This window comes from Fusarium falciforme, chromosome 3 (assembly GCF_026873545.1).
Source record: "Fusarium falciforme chromosome 3, complete sequence".
NCBI lineage: Eukaryota > Fungi > Ascomycota > Sordariomycetes > Hypocreales > Nectriaceae > Fusarium > Fusarium falciforme.
In genome coordinates, this window is record NC_070546.1 from 1,732,614 (window position 1) to 1,750,635 (window position 18,022).

Sequence of the window (18,022 nt, forward strand, 5' to 3'; positions counted from 1 at the left end):
GAAGCCTGGCCTGCGGGGGAGGAGAGGGATGGAGGGAAGCTTTTCAAGTCCTGAGGGGCAACCGGCGAGTCGAGCAGCTTTTCGCCGTTTTCCCTTATGCCCTGGCCCTGCCAGCCCAGCTGCGAGAGCAAAAAGAGCCGGTAGTGGGGAACGTACCGGTGCCGGGGTGTGTGGTGCCGGTCTCTGGTTGCTGGCGCTGGTGGGAATTGACCATTAAGTGACTGGCAATTGGCTCGTCGGTGGGTGTCTGGTTAGCAGAGGGGACACTGGACTCTTGGGTGAGTTGCGTCACTTGGTCACGACGGGACTCTCTCTTCAACGCTCTACAATACAGAGAACAGGGTCCCGGTGGGATTTGCCCGTTCAGGCAGGATGTTTATCCGCCTGCTCAGCATTATCCCCATCCCTGGGATGGGAGGCGAGGGATTCTCGCATCTGAGGGCGTCCTCGTCGGCGCTCGGGATTTCATAGCCGAAGAGGGACGAGGTTAGGACCTACAAGAGACCGGGACCGAGGGCGCAGATGTCCCATGCCATAGGCTCCAGCGGCACCGGGTGACGAGCTAGAGCTCGGCTCCGGAGGGAGGTAGAGGCCAGGTATTGGCCAGGTACTCGATTGCAAGAATGGGGGTGGGCGTTGGCTTTCACGTTTCAATCCGGGGTAAGGTTGAACCGCTAGCATGTGGAAATGTCATCATCCATTGAGGCACGTGCTTGGACGCATCTCTCGAGACGGCGAACATGAGGCTTCACTTGGTGCAAGACGATGCATTTCTCTTGGAGTTTCTGCTCTCTTAGTGACAAGAAAGCATGAAATTGTCAATTCAATATTCCATCGACCAGGATGATGCTCTAGTACTTACGTCAATACAATACCCCCCAAGCTCTCCCCCTCGGGATCCTTGTGCTCTTTGGCCGATGCTCAGACTCGGCTTCTTCCGGCTTCTCACCACGGCTTTGGCTACCGGCGCATTGCTTCGGCCTAAATAGCCTATTTCCCCGACTCTTGCCTTGCAATGCCTTGCGACGGTTAAACAGCAAAAACGTCAAAGAATAAAGCCACGGCTTCTTGGATCTGCATGCCACAACGTGTGCGGTGATGGTGACAGCGACCGGGAGGGGCTGGCCGATTCTGCGCGTCCCTGGCAGGTGGTTTGATCCGTGAGGGTGTGGGAGATCTGTGCTTTGAGGAGTGGCTTGATGTGGTGCGAGATCCTGGTCGGGATTCACCAACCGATACGATTGACAGCTATTCGCGACCTCAAAATCCCAAATCTGTAACATGAAGCTTTTGGATTATTGGAATATTACCCATATAACTTGCCCTCTACTGCTAATTCCTGTCTTGCAGCATAGATAGTATCACGACGTACCAAGCTGTATAAGTCAAGGCCGGATAGCCACGGGCAGCTGCGGTTCTCACCGTCTCTTGGACGTCGTATGTATCGTCGAGCCACTTCGACATTTGTGCATGATATAATCCACAGATGAGGGACATTTGAGGAATTCGGGCTTATGGCGGTGACTTGTGTTATCGAGTGATGTGGTCTTGCATCTGCGAGATATCAAAACTCGTGTTAGTTAAGTCGCCGAAAGGTTACTTTGGGGCTGGGGGTGTAAGTGATAGGTATTCTTCACACCACATCAACAGCGCTTCTAAGGCATACCGCCACAGTAGAAATGGCCGAGCCTCGATCAGTGTCCATACAAATTTGATAATTTTCTTATCATATCGTATACATCACCGTGGGCGTGATTACACACCTCCAAAAACAATGTAGGCATTGGCCTTCAGCTACCCTACACACAAAAGAAGAAGCCAGGGGTCAACGTCATACGCAGACACTGATCCATGCCCTTGCATGGACACAAGAAATATGGTCAAAGCTCGCTTCATATCCCGGTATTGTGTATCGACTGGCTCTGAAGCTTGACTGATGAATATTCACTTACTTTATCGACCCTGAAAATACAGGGCACGGACAGGTTGCAAAGACGCGGGAAATGAGTCTAAGATTCAGAGACTAGACAACTACTCAACATGTACGGGATGAAGAATCATGCTCTCGGATTATGACACCTGAATCCGTTTCAAATTCACAATAATCGATATATGGAGGCGTGAACGAGGGCCTAATTAGCGGTAGGCAAAGCGTCCACCACTGTCGAGTGAATCACTGAACACCAATGGTTTGCCTGGAGGATTCCGCGTGAATAAGATATACCAATTCACCTGTATGCTCCAATGAATGTGTCAATTTTAGTAGTATAAAACTATCTGCTAGATATTAAACCAACCAGATACATCTCTCATCGGACATCCCCAAGTTGGACACCACGACTAGGCCTTTCCCATCGTCCAGCCAACTTTTACCATCTCATCCAGAATGGACCCAATCAACAACGGCACCGACATTATCGGAGACTGTGTGAGGCTGATCAATGAGGCCCTGCCGAGGATGTGCCTGACCCATATCGGTTACCCATACATCGAGGTGTCCGTACATCCCTGCGTCATCCTCTCACACGATGCTATGCCCCATATCAACCTATGCGCCCAAAGCTTGGCGGGAGTCGCGGTATGCGTCAACATGGGCCTACCAGGGATTCAACGGACCCTCAAGGAACTGGCTGAGAGCGGAGCTCCCTGGACCGACTTCCAGGCAGTGAGATATCAGTTCGCGACGCCAGGTATGATATTTATCTGGCCCTGCCAACTTGAATCGACTGTGATCAAGTGCTGATCTTTGCCTAGTATGCAACTCGACCGTTGTTGACTCGACCATCATCAACTCGGGTGTTGCCAATTCGACCACTGTCAACTCGGGTGTCGTTAGCTCGACCGTCGTCAGCTCAGGCGTTGTCGAACCGGCCGTTCCCGACTCGACCAATCTTGACAACTATATGTTCGATGATGGATGGTTAGAAGAATTGCCGCAAAAGTAAAGGATGTACAGAACGATGATGAACGATAGACAGAGACGTGGACGGCATAGAGAGATAGACTATAGACGGCCTTGATAATAATATTCTTTTGGTGTCTTGCAGCACTAACACGGGATTGGTCACGGACTTGGACCCTCGCTAATTTGATCTATTCGAGACATAACCATTGAACTTCTGGGCTGTCTAGTCTCACCTGGGCAATGTTGATCTCCAAGATGTGGCCAGAAAAGGCAATTTCGTAGGGCTGTCGGAGATGACCTAAAAATATCCCGAGGGATGTGCCGAGGTTGAGCTTCTCTGCGTTAACCTTCTTTACCCCAGTAGTGAAATGATGGAATAGGTCTTGCTGTCTAGATGGTTACATGACTGAATTGCCGTAACACATGAAACACCAAGGAAGCCATCAAGAACAAGAAATCACAGACGAACTGTTATGCTGCTGCAAAGAAGAATCTGGCAGATCTGCACTGCCCCTGAAAGTCTTGGCCCAAGCCCCCCAACACGAGACCCGGCTCCCGTTTCCCCAGACTAAGTGCCAGGGGTCAGGGGCCGCTATTGGTCACAGCTCACATCCCTAAACCGCCCATCATGGATCTGAGATCCATGCTTTTCCCCTTCCGCTGACTTCACTCAGCAGAAACATCCATCTCACAATGCTTCCGGGGTAGATTGACCGTCAGCAGATGACGACTCCATTGTCGCCATGCCCAGCCCCATCTCTCTTCTGCTGCTGGCCGCCGTAGCCGTCTCGGCCGGATGTCCCAACTATGAGCAGTACGCCCGTCAAGGCCATGAGCCCTCGTCTGGGGGCCGCTTTCATTTTCCCTTTCAGCGTCCAAGTCAAGAGTGTCGGACCTACTCCGTCCCCGCCGTTGAGCACCTCATCTATGAGGAGATGACGGAGCTCATCACCGACCCCGATCTCTTTCACCTGTTCCAGAATACGTGGCCTAACACGGTCGATACTACGATTAAATGGCGGGGTGTCGCGGCTGATAACCCGGACGAGGAGGTTAGTCGTTATATCAATTAGTCTTTCTGAATATGCTGACACAATGTATAGTTGGCCTTCATAACGACCGGCGATATCAATGCCATGTGGCTCCGCGACAGCGCCAACCAGCTCCAGTCCTACAAGTCCATCCTCTCCCCTGCCAAGCCCCCAAAGGACGAGAACGACATCGCCTCCCTCTTCCGCGGCGCAATCAACCTCCAGGCCAGGTACATTCGCAACGCGCCCTTCTGCAACGCCTTCCATCCTCCGCCCGAGGCCAAGCTCCGCCGCGCGAAGCGATCGCTCGAAGCCCGCGACACCGTCAACCCCAAGTACGATGGGGAGGTTGTGTTTGAGTGCAAGTATGAGCTCGACTCGCTTGCTGCTTTTCTTCAGATGTCGTGGGACTACTACGAAAAGACGGACGATGGTGCGTTCTTTGGAAAGTTTGGTTGGGTAGAGGCCGTCAAGAAGCTTCTTAAAGTCGCCGAGCACATGCAAGAGGGCACCTACGACAAGGACGGTAGAGTCCAGGAGTCAGTCTATAAGTGGCTACGCAACTCGGACAGCGCATCCGAGACCGTGTCCAACCACGGCCGCGGCGCACCCGTCAAGGGCCACATCGGTCTTGTACGCAGCTTCTTCCGGCCGTCAGACGACGCGTGCATCTACCAATACTTTATCCCCGCCAACATGATGTTTGCACGATACCTCGCGTCGTGCGCAAAGATCATGTCGCCCCTGGATCAGGAGGTGGCTCAGCAGATGGAGGAGCTTGCTGGGGGGATTGAGGCTGGCATTAACGAGTATGGCATTGTGAAGCACCCCAAGTTTGGTGAGATGTATGCCTATGAGGTGGACGGCTTTGGATCTTATAACCTCATGGTATACCACACATACAATCCCAAACTAGTAGAGGATATGCTAACCGGTACTCAGGACGATGCAAACTTGCCCTCTCTGCTGAGTATTCCACATATTGGCTACAAGCCCGCCTCACCACATCTCTACAACAACACACGCGCCTTTGTCCTTAGTTCATCTAACCCATACTACGCAAGGGGTCCTATCCTCAACGCCACAGGCGGACCACATCTCGGTCCGGGCATGGCGTGGCCAATGGGTCTCATCGTCCAGCTCATGACGAGCGACGACGACGACGAGATTGTCAATGGCATCTGGCAGTTGATGAACTCGACGGCTGGGCTCGGCCTGATTCACGAGACGGTCAACAGCTACGATGAGAATCAATGGACGAGATCATGGTGAGTTTCTTGAGAAGATATTGGTTACTGCTAAGCTAACGTGTGAGAATAGGTTCTCGTGGGCGAATGGACTATTCGGACAGATGATTTTGGATCTCTGGAGGCGGAAACCGATGCTGGTAGCTAGGAACTATCAGGAGTTATAACACGACATGTATCATATATATATGTACGGCCGAATTAATGATTATTCTTTAACGTGAAAGTGCAATCTCATGCGATAATATCTGATATGATGCCTACTTCCTCGTCCTTGTCTCTGCTCGCTTCTCTCAGACCGTTTGTGTACATGACTTAGAGAATCACCAGCAACTATTCTCTTGGGAAACATCAGAGTTATTCATTAATTACGGCAGCGTCGTCTGGTCTGATGTGAAGCAATGGTAGAGCTTAAACAGGGCCTTGACGTGATGTCCTCTCACAACTCCGATCCTACTACTCTGGTTCAGCAGCCATTTATATAGCGAGAAGTCATCAACACAGATAATTGCGGAAATTACTTCCATTCCTATGTATTCTAAGATGCTCGGTCCTGAATTCATTCACCCCCATCCATGTACATACCGGTCGCTAATGCAAATCATTCTGCCACTCCATAACTACCTATATCCCCCAAAGTAATCGCATCATGATAACTAACTGAGATCAAAACCAGCTCCCGACGTAACAGCATAAAGCAGCTTCTCCCGAAGCACCGCCTCGGTCTTGTATCTCGGCAGCTTCAGGAGGTTGACGCACGTGCTCGTGCTCGGAAGTCTGTCCTCATCTGTGCCGCCGTCGCGGATGCTGAACTTGGGATTCAGTTGTGAAAAGCCCAACAGGGGCGCTCGCGGCGTCGAGCTGACATACTTGAGCACGCTGCGACGTTGTGAGTCTGTGAACCCGCGCATCACCTTCCAGAACAGCTTGATCGTGTCGTGCTCCTGGCCATCATCACCAATCTCGTATAGACCGCTGTAGACAGTGTTGCGGCGGAGATCATCGATATCAATCTCGGACGAGTCACCGCCGACGAGGCGCTGCAACTCAGATTGGTTGAACATAGAGAGCCACGAAGGGCGGATGATGCCTCTAAGTCCACGGAGGAAAGCTGCTGTTTGCAGAGAGGGCTGCACCACCAGACGATGTCGGGCAACGTACGAAATGTACAGTAGTCGGTTGTCGTTGATAACATGTACCTGATCACCGTTGGCAATCAGCTTCTTGGTGATGGTCTTGACAGGTTGGCCTGGCTGAGAGACCTGGTCTTCGATGGTAAAGTCGATCCCAAGCTCCGAGATGTCTCCTGAGTAGTTCTTGAGACGCAACATTCCGTTGTACAGGTCCTCGTCCATGTCTCGAAGGTCGTTTACGCTGCCCTTGTAGTTGTTCTCGTCGTTGGGGCCAGTCGATGCCCACTTGAGAAGAAAGAAGCCGGCAAAGGCCAGGTCGACCAGAATACCCTCGTACATGCACTTGCCCACGATTCTGCCCAGAAACTCGTACCGCCTCAGTTGACTTGTCACGAACTCTCTGAACTCGGGATCCTCCTCGGATAGCCCACTCTCCCGCAATGACTCCCGGAGAACATCCATGGCGGTTGGGTCAGGGAACAATAGCCCCTTTTCGTTCGAGGCAAACATGCCAGCTCCTTCGTGGTTGCCAAAAGCTTCTGATGTGACGCTGATAAGAAACTCCTTGGTGACACCACCTCCATCTATGCCTGCCTCAGCGGTACCAAACTGGTCTACAAAGGTGATCTGTATCGGGTCTTTGAAACCCTCGCCAAGCTCGTAGAACTGCTTGTATGCATCTTCGAAGAGTCTCTTTCGTCGGATTTGGGCGTGGTGCTTGTTGAACGGGTTGAAATGGCGAGGCATATTGCCTTCCCGATGGCCTCGATCGAGTTGAATGAACTGACGGAATATCATGACTCGAGTTTCGAAGGGCACTACAAACGGCATGTGCTTGAGAATCTCCAGCTTAGGTCCCATCTCTGCCAACCGCCGCTCCCTCATGGCCCGGGTTTGCTGGGCTTTCAGTTGTTCGAGTCTTACACGCCGTGAAAGACTCTGGCCGCCGAATGTGGAAAAGACTCTGAGAGGGTCCTCCTCTTCCTCATCCTCGCTGTCTCCAGAGTCTTCCTCATTCTGTCGTTTCTCTTCTGCAATTACGGCGCTGATAAAGTCTTCCTTGTCAAGTTTGTCCGTCATGAGCCAATGGTTCGTTGGTAGGAACTGCTTTCTGGAGTCTCTCTCGTAAAGCATCTTCATCGCTATAGTGACGATGCTTCGTAGACTGTCCAAACCCAATCTTGCTGGGCCTTTTAGTGAAGAAAGTGCGGTGGCATCTTGCACCGGCGGAGAAATCGAGGCGCCCAAGTACGAGTTCACGCGCGACTTGGCAGCTGCTTCGAGTGCTTCTCGAGACTTGGAGAGTTCCTGGGCCTTGTAATGAAGGGTGAAGGCTGTGTTTTTGAGGAACATGGTAAGCAGCCTGACGTCTTCCAGTGACAAGCTGCAGGATCGAATTCGAGATGTCGATGAGTTGCTCTGCAAAAGCTGTGGATAGATACCACTGAAGAAGTCTTCATCGTCGCTTAGTCGCAGGATAAAGATGTACAGCTCAAGGAACAAAAGAATAATCCGCCAATCCTGCTCCTCAGCTGAGCTGCTCGAGGCGCCTGATGTACTCGGCGTCACACCCAAATACCTGCGTAGCACGTCGATAGGCTGTTCTGACCCTGTCATTAGTTTATTGAACACTGAAGTCTTCCTCATGATACCCCACAGAAACTTGACTGTTGGGACATCACCAGAGGGTGTAGGAATCTCCTCGAGAAATAGACGCATTCGAATGTCGTCGCTGCTGGCCGGAAAGCATTGAAGCAAGGTTAATATGTAACCTGCCAAGAGGCTTACACCCTGAAACTCGTGATGTGAAGATCCCGCTAGGTTGACAGAGAAGTCGCGTAGTGTCTGCGAGATGCCATTGCTTTCCACCAAGGATGTCAACTTGGTCGCGATATACGGATCCAGTATGAGATGCTCTTCCGCGGCGTCTTCGTCACTCGACCCTTCATTTGGCGACTTTGTTGACAATCGAACGCTGATAGCGGAAGAAAGAGCAGCCAGCTGAGTGTACAGAGTTTCTAAAACTGCAGAGCCCGTGGCGGTATTGGTGCTGGATCGGCCCAAGTCGATGAAGTGAGCCAACTGCCAGAGGAGAGCATCCTCCGAATTTTGGGCATTAGACACAGAGGGCTGTCCTTCTATTATCGCTCTTGATAAATCGGAAAGAGAGATATTCTTGGATAAGACAGCAATGTTGGTCTCGAAAAAGTACAGGTTGCTGGTCGTGAGGAAAGAAAAGGCGTATGCATGGTAGACTCTCGAAGCTCCTCCAAATGAGTTAGTATTACATTCCTTCATGATAACCTGGCGCAACATACCGCTTGCAGAATCAACTCCTAGTGGTGCAGATAGAGCTTGTAGCACAATATCTGGCCACTGGCCGGGCAGTTGTTGGGCCTGGCACAATTTCGCGATCACCGTGTAGTATCTATCAACCGAGGGAAGAACTAGGTTCGGGGAGCTGGCTATTATCCGTATCGCGAGCTTGCCAAGAAGCTGTGCATCTTCCGATAACTGTCTGTACGACGTGGTTAGATAGCTTTCACACGATGCCAAGCCCCAGCTGCTGTGTACATACCCTGCTGAAATGGACGTATCTAGCGCCTCAACAAGAAGCCGAACAAGTCGTTCTAGGCGCGCTGGATGGGTTCTGGATGGGACAATCGCTTCAAGAGGGACAGATTCGGTATCACGTGCATAACGGATTGCTCGTCGAATGTCGTCATCTCGTCGTGGTGAGAAAATGAGGAGGAGTAGAGGAAAAGCCCGGGGAAGTCTGTCTTTGGGGCTGCCAGCAGCATCTGAGGCGTAGAGTTTATCAAATGCAGCTCGCTGAGATTCACGCAACGCTGCCCTTGTTCTGTGACCCCTCCAGACCCGCTGGATCTTTACGGCCGACTTGATCTTTTGGCGCTCAGCTTGTCGTTTCTCGCGTTCGGCCTGTGCATTCGAGACTGTCTTGCTGGCGTTGGAGACGGCGGATGGGCTCCATGAGGTGTTGGCAAAGGGGTTGCCCGCGGAACCACTGAGGTTGACGTTTCGAGGGCGTCTCGAATTGCCCGTGAACGTGGAAAACATGGTTGCAGCGAGCGGCACGAGGAGGGGGCGGAACGATGTTGAGTTTCGGTTGTAGAGGTATCAGAGTCAGTCGTACGAGCGAAACATGGTCAACCGTCGTCGTCGGGCGTATCGATACGATCGTGATGCTCCTTCTAGAAGATTCAGCTTCTAGGCTCAGTCAGCGACGGGTGCGTGCCCGTCTTCGGCGTTTGGAGATGGCAGTGGGGAATTGGAGAGGTGAGGTCACCATCCTGGGGGGGGGGGCTAGCTCCCTGATAAGATAAGCAGAGCAGCCTAGAACCAGGGGCGGAACATGGACCTTGCGCGGGCACCAACATGAGCAGCTGCGCAGAACGCAAATGCGGACGGGACAGGCCAGGAAACAGACCACCTGGTTGCGCCAACCAGGACGATTTTAAGTGCTGATTTAGCAAAAGCGATGTCCTTCAAGTAGAATTTACTTGCCTTCTTTGGTTCCAAGCCATGCTCTGACAGGTGGTTGAGAGAGCGAGTGCCATAAGGCTCACCCATTGGTCAATGTCGCCCAACGTCCGTCCAGCATTGGATATTGTACTGGAACCAATTCACCGATATCCGTCCAAGTTTACAAAACGGTTAACGGCCTCGCTTTTGTTTTGTGATAAACCTCTCTAACCTCGTCCAATGTTTGGCTTTGGAGTCAACTGGAATGTAGCTATTCGACTGCTTATCCAGCAACAGTACGAAGTACGGATACGGATACTCGCTTGAAGGATTAGAAAGCCCATGTCCTTTGTCATGCGACTCATGAACTGCCGATAACTCCTTGACTCTCCCCTAGTTAATGCGCGAAACCGCGAGAAAAGCCATGATTGGTCTCGAACCGTGCCATTCAACACTGTAGCAAAGGATCGCCATCCCGAACAGTCGAGCACAGTTGTTGGGGAGCTTGAATTCTCCGACTGAAGCACCAAGTATCTTTGGCGGTGGACATAGCGGTGAAGATACCAAGTACCCATGGCACTCTTCTAAGTGCCTTCGTCACATGCGACGTTGCTTTTTCTTTCGGAGCCCCAGCAGAGACGAGACAAGACAGACAGATGAGCCAAGGGTCCTCTTCCCTTCCCTTTGTACAGTTGCCATCCCTTTGATGAGACACGGTGTAAGCGCAACTGCAAAGACGAGCGTCGCAATCGCAAACCCAACGTTTCCGTCGTCCCTGTTTTCCTCGCACCGTTCTGCCTGTTTGAGTCGAGGCGAACCGACAAAAAACAGCATGGGCCCGTTTATTAGCTTCAATGCAGCATGGCGTGGTCGCTGAGAGGTGTGCTTGACAGAAAATTTCAACGTCGGTTTGCCCTCTCCCACCGGAGCCGCCGCAAGTACCTTGGCCACTGGCGAGATGGTGCGAGTAGGGCACGTGCCCCCGCCGCCTAACGCCAAATCACGTCGCCGCTAGGTGAAAAGTGTTAGTGATGGCCCGCCTCACTACCACGCCGTTTATCAGGATCAGCGGGTAAATACCGCTACCACCCTTCTGGCAGGTGCGAGTCTGGAAGGTTGGCACCCAGAGAGGGGAGACAGGCGGCGTTGGGTGGCAGGTTCACTCCACCAATCCTCCCCCTCCACCCACCTTCCTCCAACCGCACCGCATTGCACAGCAAGGCCAAATTAGTACGTACACATTACCTTACCTTAGCCTTAGGTTTTGGCAGTGCGGCGGGCGACGGCGGTAGGTACGAACAAAAAAATATCCATCACCACCGACGAAATTTCTCCCTCTTCCCTCCTCAACCGCAACACCAACCTTATCAAACTCAACCCCCAAAACCCATAAAGTCGAGTCAGTCCAGAGGTACGGTCTTCGTACTAGTTCTCTGTTTCTGCTCACTTCATTTCCACCCGGAAAAAAAACACAAAAAAAAACTTGAAAAAACCCCCAAAAAACACAACCCACCACCAAACCCACCCCTCACCTCTCTCTCACTCTCTCTCTTTGTCTCTCTCGCGACACCGCCCGAGTGACTCTCCTCCCCGACGACATCATCCCTTTGAGTTGGCCTCTCCCTGCTGCTCAAATCCTCAGACATTTGTCGCGGTCGCATCGCTTTGTTCGTTGCCCCGTCCCTTTGTTCGCTTACGTCGAGTACCACGCGAACTTGACCCGCTGTCGGCTCTTTAAACAGGTGCGTTTGGACCCTCATTCCCCTCCCCCTCCTGCTCGTCAACTTTTTCTTCATTTTTTCCCCTGTTCCCCTCTCTACTCCATTCGCTCCTCTCTTTGGCGCTTCACCTGTCGCTGACTCTGCTGCGCATTGCAGGTTCATACCAAACCTCAGATCCCGACTTCAACAATGGCCTCCAACGCTGCTCCCGGCGCTGTTGATCAGCTTGCCAACGACCTCAGCAACACCTCCCTCAACGGCAGCGGTGATGCCAAGGCCCCTGCCATCGACACTGCTGTCGCTGGCGCCGCCGACGATGCTGCCGCTCCTACTCCCAGCTCGGCTGCTCCTCACCCCCAGAACTCGGCCTCCCTGTACGTCGGCGAGCTCGACCCCGCCGTCACCGAGGCCATGCTCTTCGAGCTCTTCTCTCAGATTGGTGCTGTCGCCTCCATCCGTGTCTGCCGTGATGCCGTCACCCGCCGCTCTCTCGGCTATGCCTACGTCAACTACAACTCGACGGCCGACGGCGAGAAGGCTCTCGAGGAGCTCAACTACACCATCATCAAGGGCCGACCCTGCCGAATCATGTGGTCTCAGCGCGACCCTGCTCTGCGCAAGACTGGCCAGGGTAACGTGTTCATCAAGAACCTCGATGTCGCTATTGACAACAAGGCTCTTCACGACACCTTTGCCGCCTTTGGCAACATTCTGAGCTGCAAGGTCGCCCAGGACGAGAACGGTAACTCCAAGGGCTACGGTTTCGTTCATTACGAGACCGATGAGGCTGCTGCTCAGGCTATCAAGCACGTCAACGGCATGCTTCTCAACGAGAAGAAGGTCTATGTCGGCCACCACATTCCCAAGAAGGACCGCCAGAGCAAGTTCGAGGAGATGAAGGCCAACTTCACCAATGTCTACGTCAAGAACATCAGCCCAGAGGCCACCGAGGATGACTTCCGACAGCTGTTCGAGAAGTACGGTGACGTCACCTCCTCTTCTCTGGCCCGTGATCAGGAGGGCAAGAGCCGCGGTTTCGGCTTCGTCAACTTCACCACCCACGAGAGCGCCGCTAAGGCTGTTGATGAGCTCAACGGCAAGGACTTCCGTGGCCAGGACCTGTACGTTGGCCGCGCCCAGAAGAAGCACGAGCGCGAGGAGGAGCTGCGCAAGTCTTATGAGGCTGCTCGCCTGGAGAAGGCCAACAAGTACCAGGGTGTCAACCTGTACATCAAGAACCTCGATGATGATGTCGACGACGATAAGCTCCGTCAGATGTTCTCCGAGTTCGGCCCCATCACCTCGGCCAAGGTGATGCGCGACACTCCTGTCGAGAACGAGGAGGAGAAGCCTGCCGAGGAGAAGAAGGAGGAGCAGGAGGACAAGGACAAGGAGAACAAGAAGGAGGAGACCAAGGAGGGCGAGGAGGGCGCTGAGAAGAAGACTGAGAAGAAGTCTGACAAGAAGCTCGGTAAGAGCAAGGGCTTCGGTTTCGTCTGCTTCAGCAACCCCGACGATGCCACCAAGGCTGTTGCCGAGATGAACCAGCGCATGGTCAGCAACAAGCCCCTCTACGTCGCCCTGGCCCAGCGCAAGGATGTTCGCAAGAGCCAGCTTGAGGCTAGTATCCAGGCTCGCAACCAGCTTCGCATGCAGCAGGCCGCCGCCGCCGCCGGCATGCCCCAGCAGTACATGCAGCCCCCTGTCTACTTTGCTCCTGGCCAACAGCCCGGATTCATCCCCCAGGGTGGCCGCGGCATGCCCTTCCCCCAGCCCGGCATGGGAATGCCCGGTGTCCAGGGCGGCCGTCCCGGTCAGTTCCCCGGCTACCCTCAGCAGGGCGGTCGCGGAGGTGTTCCTCAGCAGATCCCCCCCAACATGTACGGCATGCCCGGCCAGTTCCCCCCTCAGTACGGTCAGCCCGGTACTCCTCAGTTCATGGCTGCCATGCAACAGGCTCAGCAGGCCGCTCTCTCTGGTGGTCGCGGTGCTCCTCAGGGTGGCCGTGGTGGCCCTCAGGGTATGCCTGGTGCTCCTCCCATGGGCGGTGCCATGCCTGGCTTCCCTCCCAACAACCGCCAGCAGGGTGCTGGTCGTGGTGGACCCAACGCTGGCCGCAACGGAAACGGTCCCCAGGCTCAGGCTGGCCGTGGTGCCGAGGGCGCCAACCCCGCCAGCGTGCTCCAGCAGCAGCTTCAGGCCGCTCAACCTGCTCAGCAGAAGCAGATTCTGGGTGAGCTGATCTTCCCCAAGATCCAGGCTATCAACTCCGAACTCGCCGGCAAGATCACTGGTATGCTCCTGGAGATGGACAACTCGGAGCTTGTCAACCTGTAAGTCAAGCCATTCTTGAGATTTTTGCACACGTTACTAACAGATGATAGTATTGAGGATGACGCTTCGCTGAAGGCCAAGGTCGACGAGGCTCTCGCCGTCTACGACGAGTATGTCAAGGCCCAGGGCGGCCCCGAGGGTGGTGAGGCTAAGAAGGAGGAGGAGACCAAGGCTTAAGCCTGGACCTACCTACCTACCTTCTCACCGACGCCTCTGGCTTCTTATCATTTCCTTTGTCATGGTTATCTGACTGGGCAACCCCCTCAACTGGAACGACGTATGCCTGGACGAGGCAATTTATGAACGATCAGGCAACAAACAACATGCTTTACGACCTTGTGTTACCCAATTTGAGGGGGCGCATTATGTACAGATAGACTTGGTTGCTATTTCTTCTCAGGAAGGGAAACTCAAAAGTTTGGGGACTCTGAGGTGGCTGGCTCTCGAGGCGAACTGCCGATTGCTTGCTTGCTCATGGCATGGCACGGCAAAGGCGGCGGCGCTCTGTCGGGAGAACCCACCAGGACGGCGTTGACGGTTTTCTGACACTCTGCCTGTTGACCTATACCCCCCACCGATGGTGCTCGTTTGCAGGCATGATCAACGCAGAGGTTTTATGCGGATAGGGTTTCTAATGAAAGAAATGTCTTGTTACTCTTTGAGGATGTGAATATGATGTGACTGTGTGAGTTGAGAGGTTGACCAGCTGTCTGAGTATATTTTGGATCGACAAGTGATGACAAGCAACGATGGACATGTTTACGAGTTCACGTTGTTGATGTCTAAGGTATGATACATAACTGCTTAACTAAAATGTATTCATAGATAGACAAGCGCTATTCCTGAATGTGTAAACACCCATGTACATGCATGCAAACACCAAGGAGAATGTGTACCTACCTACTCCAATAGTGCAACCAAACGCCTATTCCAGTGTAAACATGAAACTGTTTCGTTTCCAACCGACCTCACTTGACCAGCAGTAAGCAAATGACCTTGTCCTGCCTGCCTGACCGGTGGTGACCCTATCCTGATTGCATGCAATAAACCAATTCGCCAACCAATGTTGTTGTACTCCAATCCACACAATGCACCGCACCTTACAAGGTATTTACCACGACTGTATCAGGCCTTTCTTCAATCATGTACTTCTTGCCAGGAACGCTGCCAAAGAGCGTCTCCATGACCTTGCCCTTCTGCTGCTTCCTGACCTCCCCTAGGTACTCACTCACGTCGCTTAGGCCTTGGATCTGGTCCTCGAGCGTGAGGGTGGTCGAGTTGACACCGCGGACGAGAGGAGACACGAGCTTGCTGCGGAGGGTCTCGAGGGAGGCCTTGAGGGTCAGGAGTTTGCCGTTGTGCTCGACGAGGATGCCCTTGTTGCGAACCGTCTTCTCGCGTACGTTGCGCAACAGCTGGCGATTCTGTTCAAACTTGCGGAGCTCGGCAGCGCGAGTGCCCAGAAGGCGTGTCCAGAGGCTGGAGAGCATGTCGGCGTGGAGCTCCTCCTGGGCCGACGACTCGCGTACGACGGTGCGGGCAAGGTTAAGGAAGTGAAAGTCGACGGCCTCGAATAGGGCGAAGAGGGTCACGCTATGTTGCAGTTCGGCCTGAATCGAGTCCTCGAGAACGGCGATGAACTCGGTGAAGAGGAGCTGTACCATGCGCTGCTCTCGCTGCGGATTGGAGAGGCCGAAGATGTGTGTGGTGAGGCGGCCGAGTGGTGTTGGTGAGCCAGAAGCGTCTTCGAGGACGCGGGCTTGGGAGAGGATGTTGTGAATGTTGTCGTAGGCAGAGGAGAGAGTTGAAGGTGAGGGAGATGAGTTGAGGCGGTTGAGGTGCATCTTTGCCCAGTCCATAACGTTGAGGATGCTAACAAGGGGTGAGATTGTGGTATTGAGGGCTTGTACATGTTTGCAACAACTTACCCATCGATATCACCATCGACTCTAGCAAAAAACTTGGTCATTTCAATGGCCAACGTCTTCATGGTCTCACTGAGAGCATCCAGGTCAGACACAATGCTGTTGGCATCGCGCATGTCGCTTGTGCGCACGCTCTCGCCAAGATCCCAGACAGCAACACTCGTGGCTTGTAGATCATGAACCTGGGATACGGCGTGCTCTGAGTAGTAGATTAGAGGCTCAAAGGAGCGGGCGAGCCCTGCAACTTTGACGAGATCGCCCACAGGCCGCGGTGAGGCGGGTTGGAGCAGAGACTTGAAAAGGGAGAGAGAGAAGAAGGCGACGAGGACAGTGGTGAAGGTGGTGGACCATGTCCGTGTCAAGGTCTTGTAGCGATCACGGATGAAGTTGATGGCAGCCTCGATAGGCTCAGTGCGGTGTTGTACTTCAGCGCGGACGGCAAAGCGAATGTCTATTCCATGTCAGAGAAGTGGTGAGAGCTGAGGCTGCCATGCCCACTCACAATTATCCGGCGGTGAGTGTTGTAGAGCCAGCTCCCTTGCGGGAGTTGCCCTATCTTCAACCTTGACCTGAATCGTCCTATCCTCGTGCCTCTCGGGACTTGGGCTCCGACCCTTGTCCGGGCTCTGACTTCCCTTGGGCAACTTTGTCCTGATGGCCCTCTCTAGGACCATCTCATCCTCACTATCATCGTCAAACTCCGGAGAACTTTCTCTCAGAGTGCTCAGACCGCCACGTTGCATACCAGCGGCGAGGAAATCATGAGGTCCCCTCCAGAAGCCGCTACTCCGGTCTCCGTTGCCGAGTCTCCGCCACGCTGGAGGTGAGTATCCACCGGCGGACGCGACCTCCGAATCCTCGAGGTCCTCTTCCGTCGCCGCCTCGCTGCGGAGGACTGAGTGGCGGGGCGACAGTGTGCTTGCTGGGAGATCGAAGTCCCGTAGTGATGCGTCGAGATTTTCTAGGTGATCCGTCATGGCTGCTGCGCTTGGGCGAGTCGTCGTCGCGAGGACGGCGTGACTCACGGCGACGGTGGTACTCTATCTCCTGAATCTGTTTCTGCCGTTGCTTCTCTAGAAGGAGGTCCTGCTCTCGTTGCAGCTGGAGCTGCTGCTGAAGCTGATGACGGCGCTGGGCGAGAACTATATCCTGGCCAGAGATGACAAGCTGCTGCTGGTCCTCGAGCACAAGCTGGCTCCTCGCAAAGGGGGGTTCCGGTAGAGGCTTCTCGCCTCCGACTGTCTGCAGAGTGTTGCTCGGAGGCTCGGCAAACAGAGGCTGAACCAGCGACGACAACGACGGCAAGGGTATGCCAAGGTTGGGGAAGCGAAAGGCGACGAGGCGGGGGATGTAGATGACGGCACAGATGAGGAGCAGAAAGAGGGTGATGAAGTATGTGCTGGGGGCGATGGTGATGCTGACGAGCGAGACGTTGTTGTTTACCGTCAGGAATGGAGTCATGGAGATGATGGATGGAAGGATGGGTTGATTGATTTGATTGTGTGCTCAGAAGTGATGGTCCTCTTTCTCAGGCAAGATCAACGTCTTGATCAAGTAGACTCTTGTGTTTCTGGGGGTTGATTGACTGATTTTGGGGTAATAGTTGAAGAGGTAGAGAACAAATAGAGGCTTAGAAAGAAGGTTGGCAACTATGCAATGCAAGGTTGGATGGATGATGGGACGGAATGGATTGGATGGACGTCTGTTGCTGGGCTAGAGAGTAGAGAGGTAGGCTGGGCGGGCAGGGCTTGCATAGACATGTAAGATTACAATGCGATGCGAAGCCCGCTCAAGTACCTAAGGTAGGTCGGTAGGTCGGGGAAGTAGGTCAAGCAAGGCAGATGCAAGTAGAGACCCGTCAACTCGACCGGCAGCTCAAGATGGAAAAAGAGGAGGGAGGGAAAGATCGAGAAAGGAAAGAGGAGGGAAGAAGATGAAACATACCAAGGCAAGGAAGGCAAGGGAAATGCTCACTCATTCATCGCCCGGCTTTTCTCAACAGCCGATAAACCTCCTCCCGTCCCTCCCTCCTTCCCTAGCAGTAGCAACAACAACAGCAGCACGCACGCACGCACTTGCCCACGAAATCAAAGAGGTTGGGGTCCTTGCTACCACTGCGTCACAGCCAATCATGCCCCGCCAACCGTGCAGAACGAGACCGTTTCAGCGACCCCGCGCTAAACCCATTTCAGAGGGGACCACTTTACGCGACACGTCTTTTGAGTGGGAGTGGCCTGACGCGC

The 18,022-nt window shown here is 53.6% G+C and overlaps 5 protein-coding genes across 5 annotated transcripts; 3 read left to right on the forward strand and 2 right to left on the reverse strand.

Moving 5' to 3' along the window:
- Window positions 1–2,386: 2,386 nt before the first annotated feature.
- NCS54_00386200 (Hypothetical protein) lies at window positions 2,387–2,945 on the forward strand (the record flags this gene model as incomplete). Its single annotated transcript, XM_053149417.1, has 2 exons — window positions 2,387–2,690; window positions 2,755–2,945. The coding sequence occupies 2 exons, from the start codon at window positions 2,387–2,389 to the stop codon at window positions 2,943–2,945; spliced, it is 495 nt and encodes a 164-aa protein (XP_053005392.1).
- Window positions 2,946–3,648: 703 nt separating this feature from the next.
- On the forward strand, window positions 3,649–5,350 carry NCS54_00386300 (Hypothetical protein; the record flags this gene model as incomplete). Its single annotated transcript, XM_053149418.1, has 4 exons — window positions 3,649–3,957; window positions 4,009–4,824; window positions 4,879–5,204; window positions 5,257–5,350. 4 exons carry the CDS (start codon window positions 3,649–3,651, stop codon window positions 5,348–5,350), a joined length of 1,545 nt encoding a protein of 514 aa, XP_053005393.1.
- A 489-nt stretch (window positions 5,351–5,839) lies between these two features.
- NCS54_00386400 (HECT-type E3 ubiquitin transferase) lies at window positions 5,840–9,394 on the reverse strand (the record flags this gene model as incomplete). The annotated part of the gene is made up of 3 exons (XM_053149419.1): window positions 5,840–8,583; window positions 8,635–8,834; window positions 8,895–9,394. 3 exons carry the CDS (start codon window positions 9,392–9,394, stop codon window positions 5,840–5,842), a joined length of 3,444 nt encoding a protein of 1,147 aa, XP_053005394.1.
- Window positions 9,395–11,709: 2,315 nt separating this feature from the next.
- Window positions 11,710–14,031, forward strand: NCS54_00386500 (Polyadenylate-binding protein; the record flags this gene model as incomplete). Its single annotated transcript, XM_053149420.1, has 2 exons — window positions 11,710–13,853; window positions 13,905–14,031. The coding sequence occupies 2 exons, from the start codon at window positions 11,710–11,712 to the stop codon at window positions 14,029–14,031; spliced, it is 2,271 nt and encodes a 756-aa protein (XP_053005395.1).
- A 923-nt stretch (window positions 14,032–14,954) lies between these two features.
- Window positions 14,955–17,240, reverse strand: NCS54_00386600 (Hypothetical protein; the record flags this gene model as incomplete). The annotated part of the gene is made up of 4 exons (XM_053149421.1): window positions 14,955–15,726; window positions 15,783–16,230; window positions 16,282–16,740; window positions 16,805–17,240. 4 exons carry the CDS (start codon window positions 17,238–17,240, stop codon window positions 14,955–14,957), a joined length of 2,115 nt encoding a protein of 704 aa, XP_053005396.1.
- Window positions 17,241–18,022: the final 782 nt, after the last annotated feature.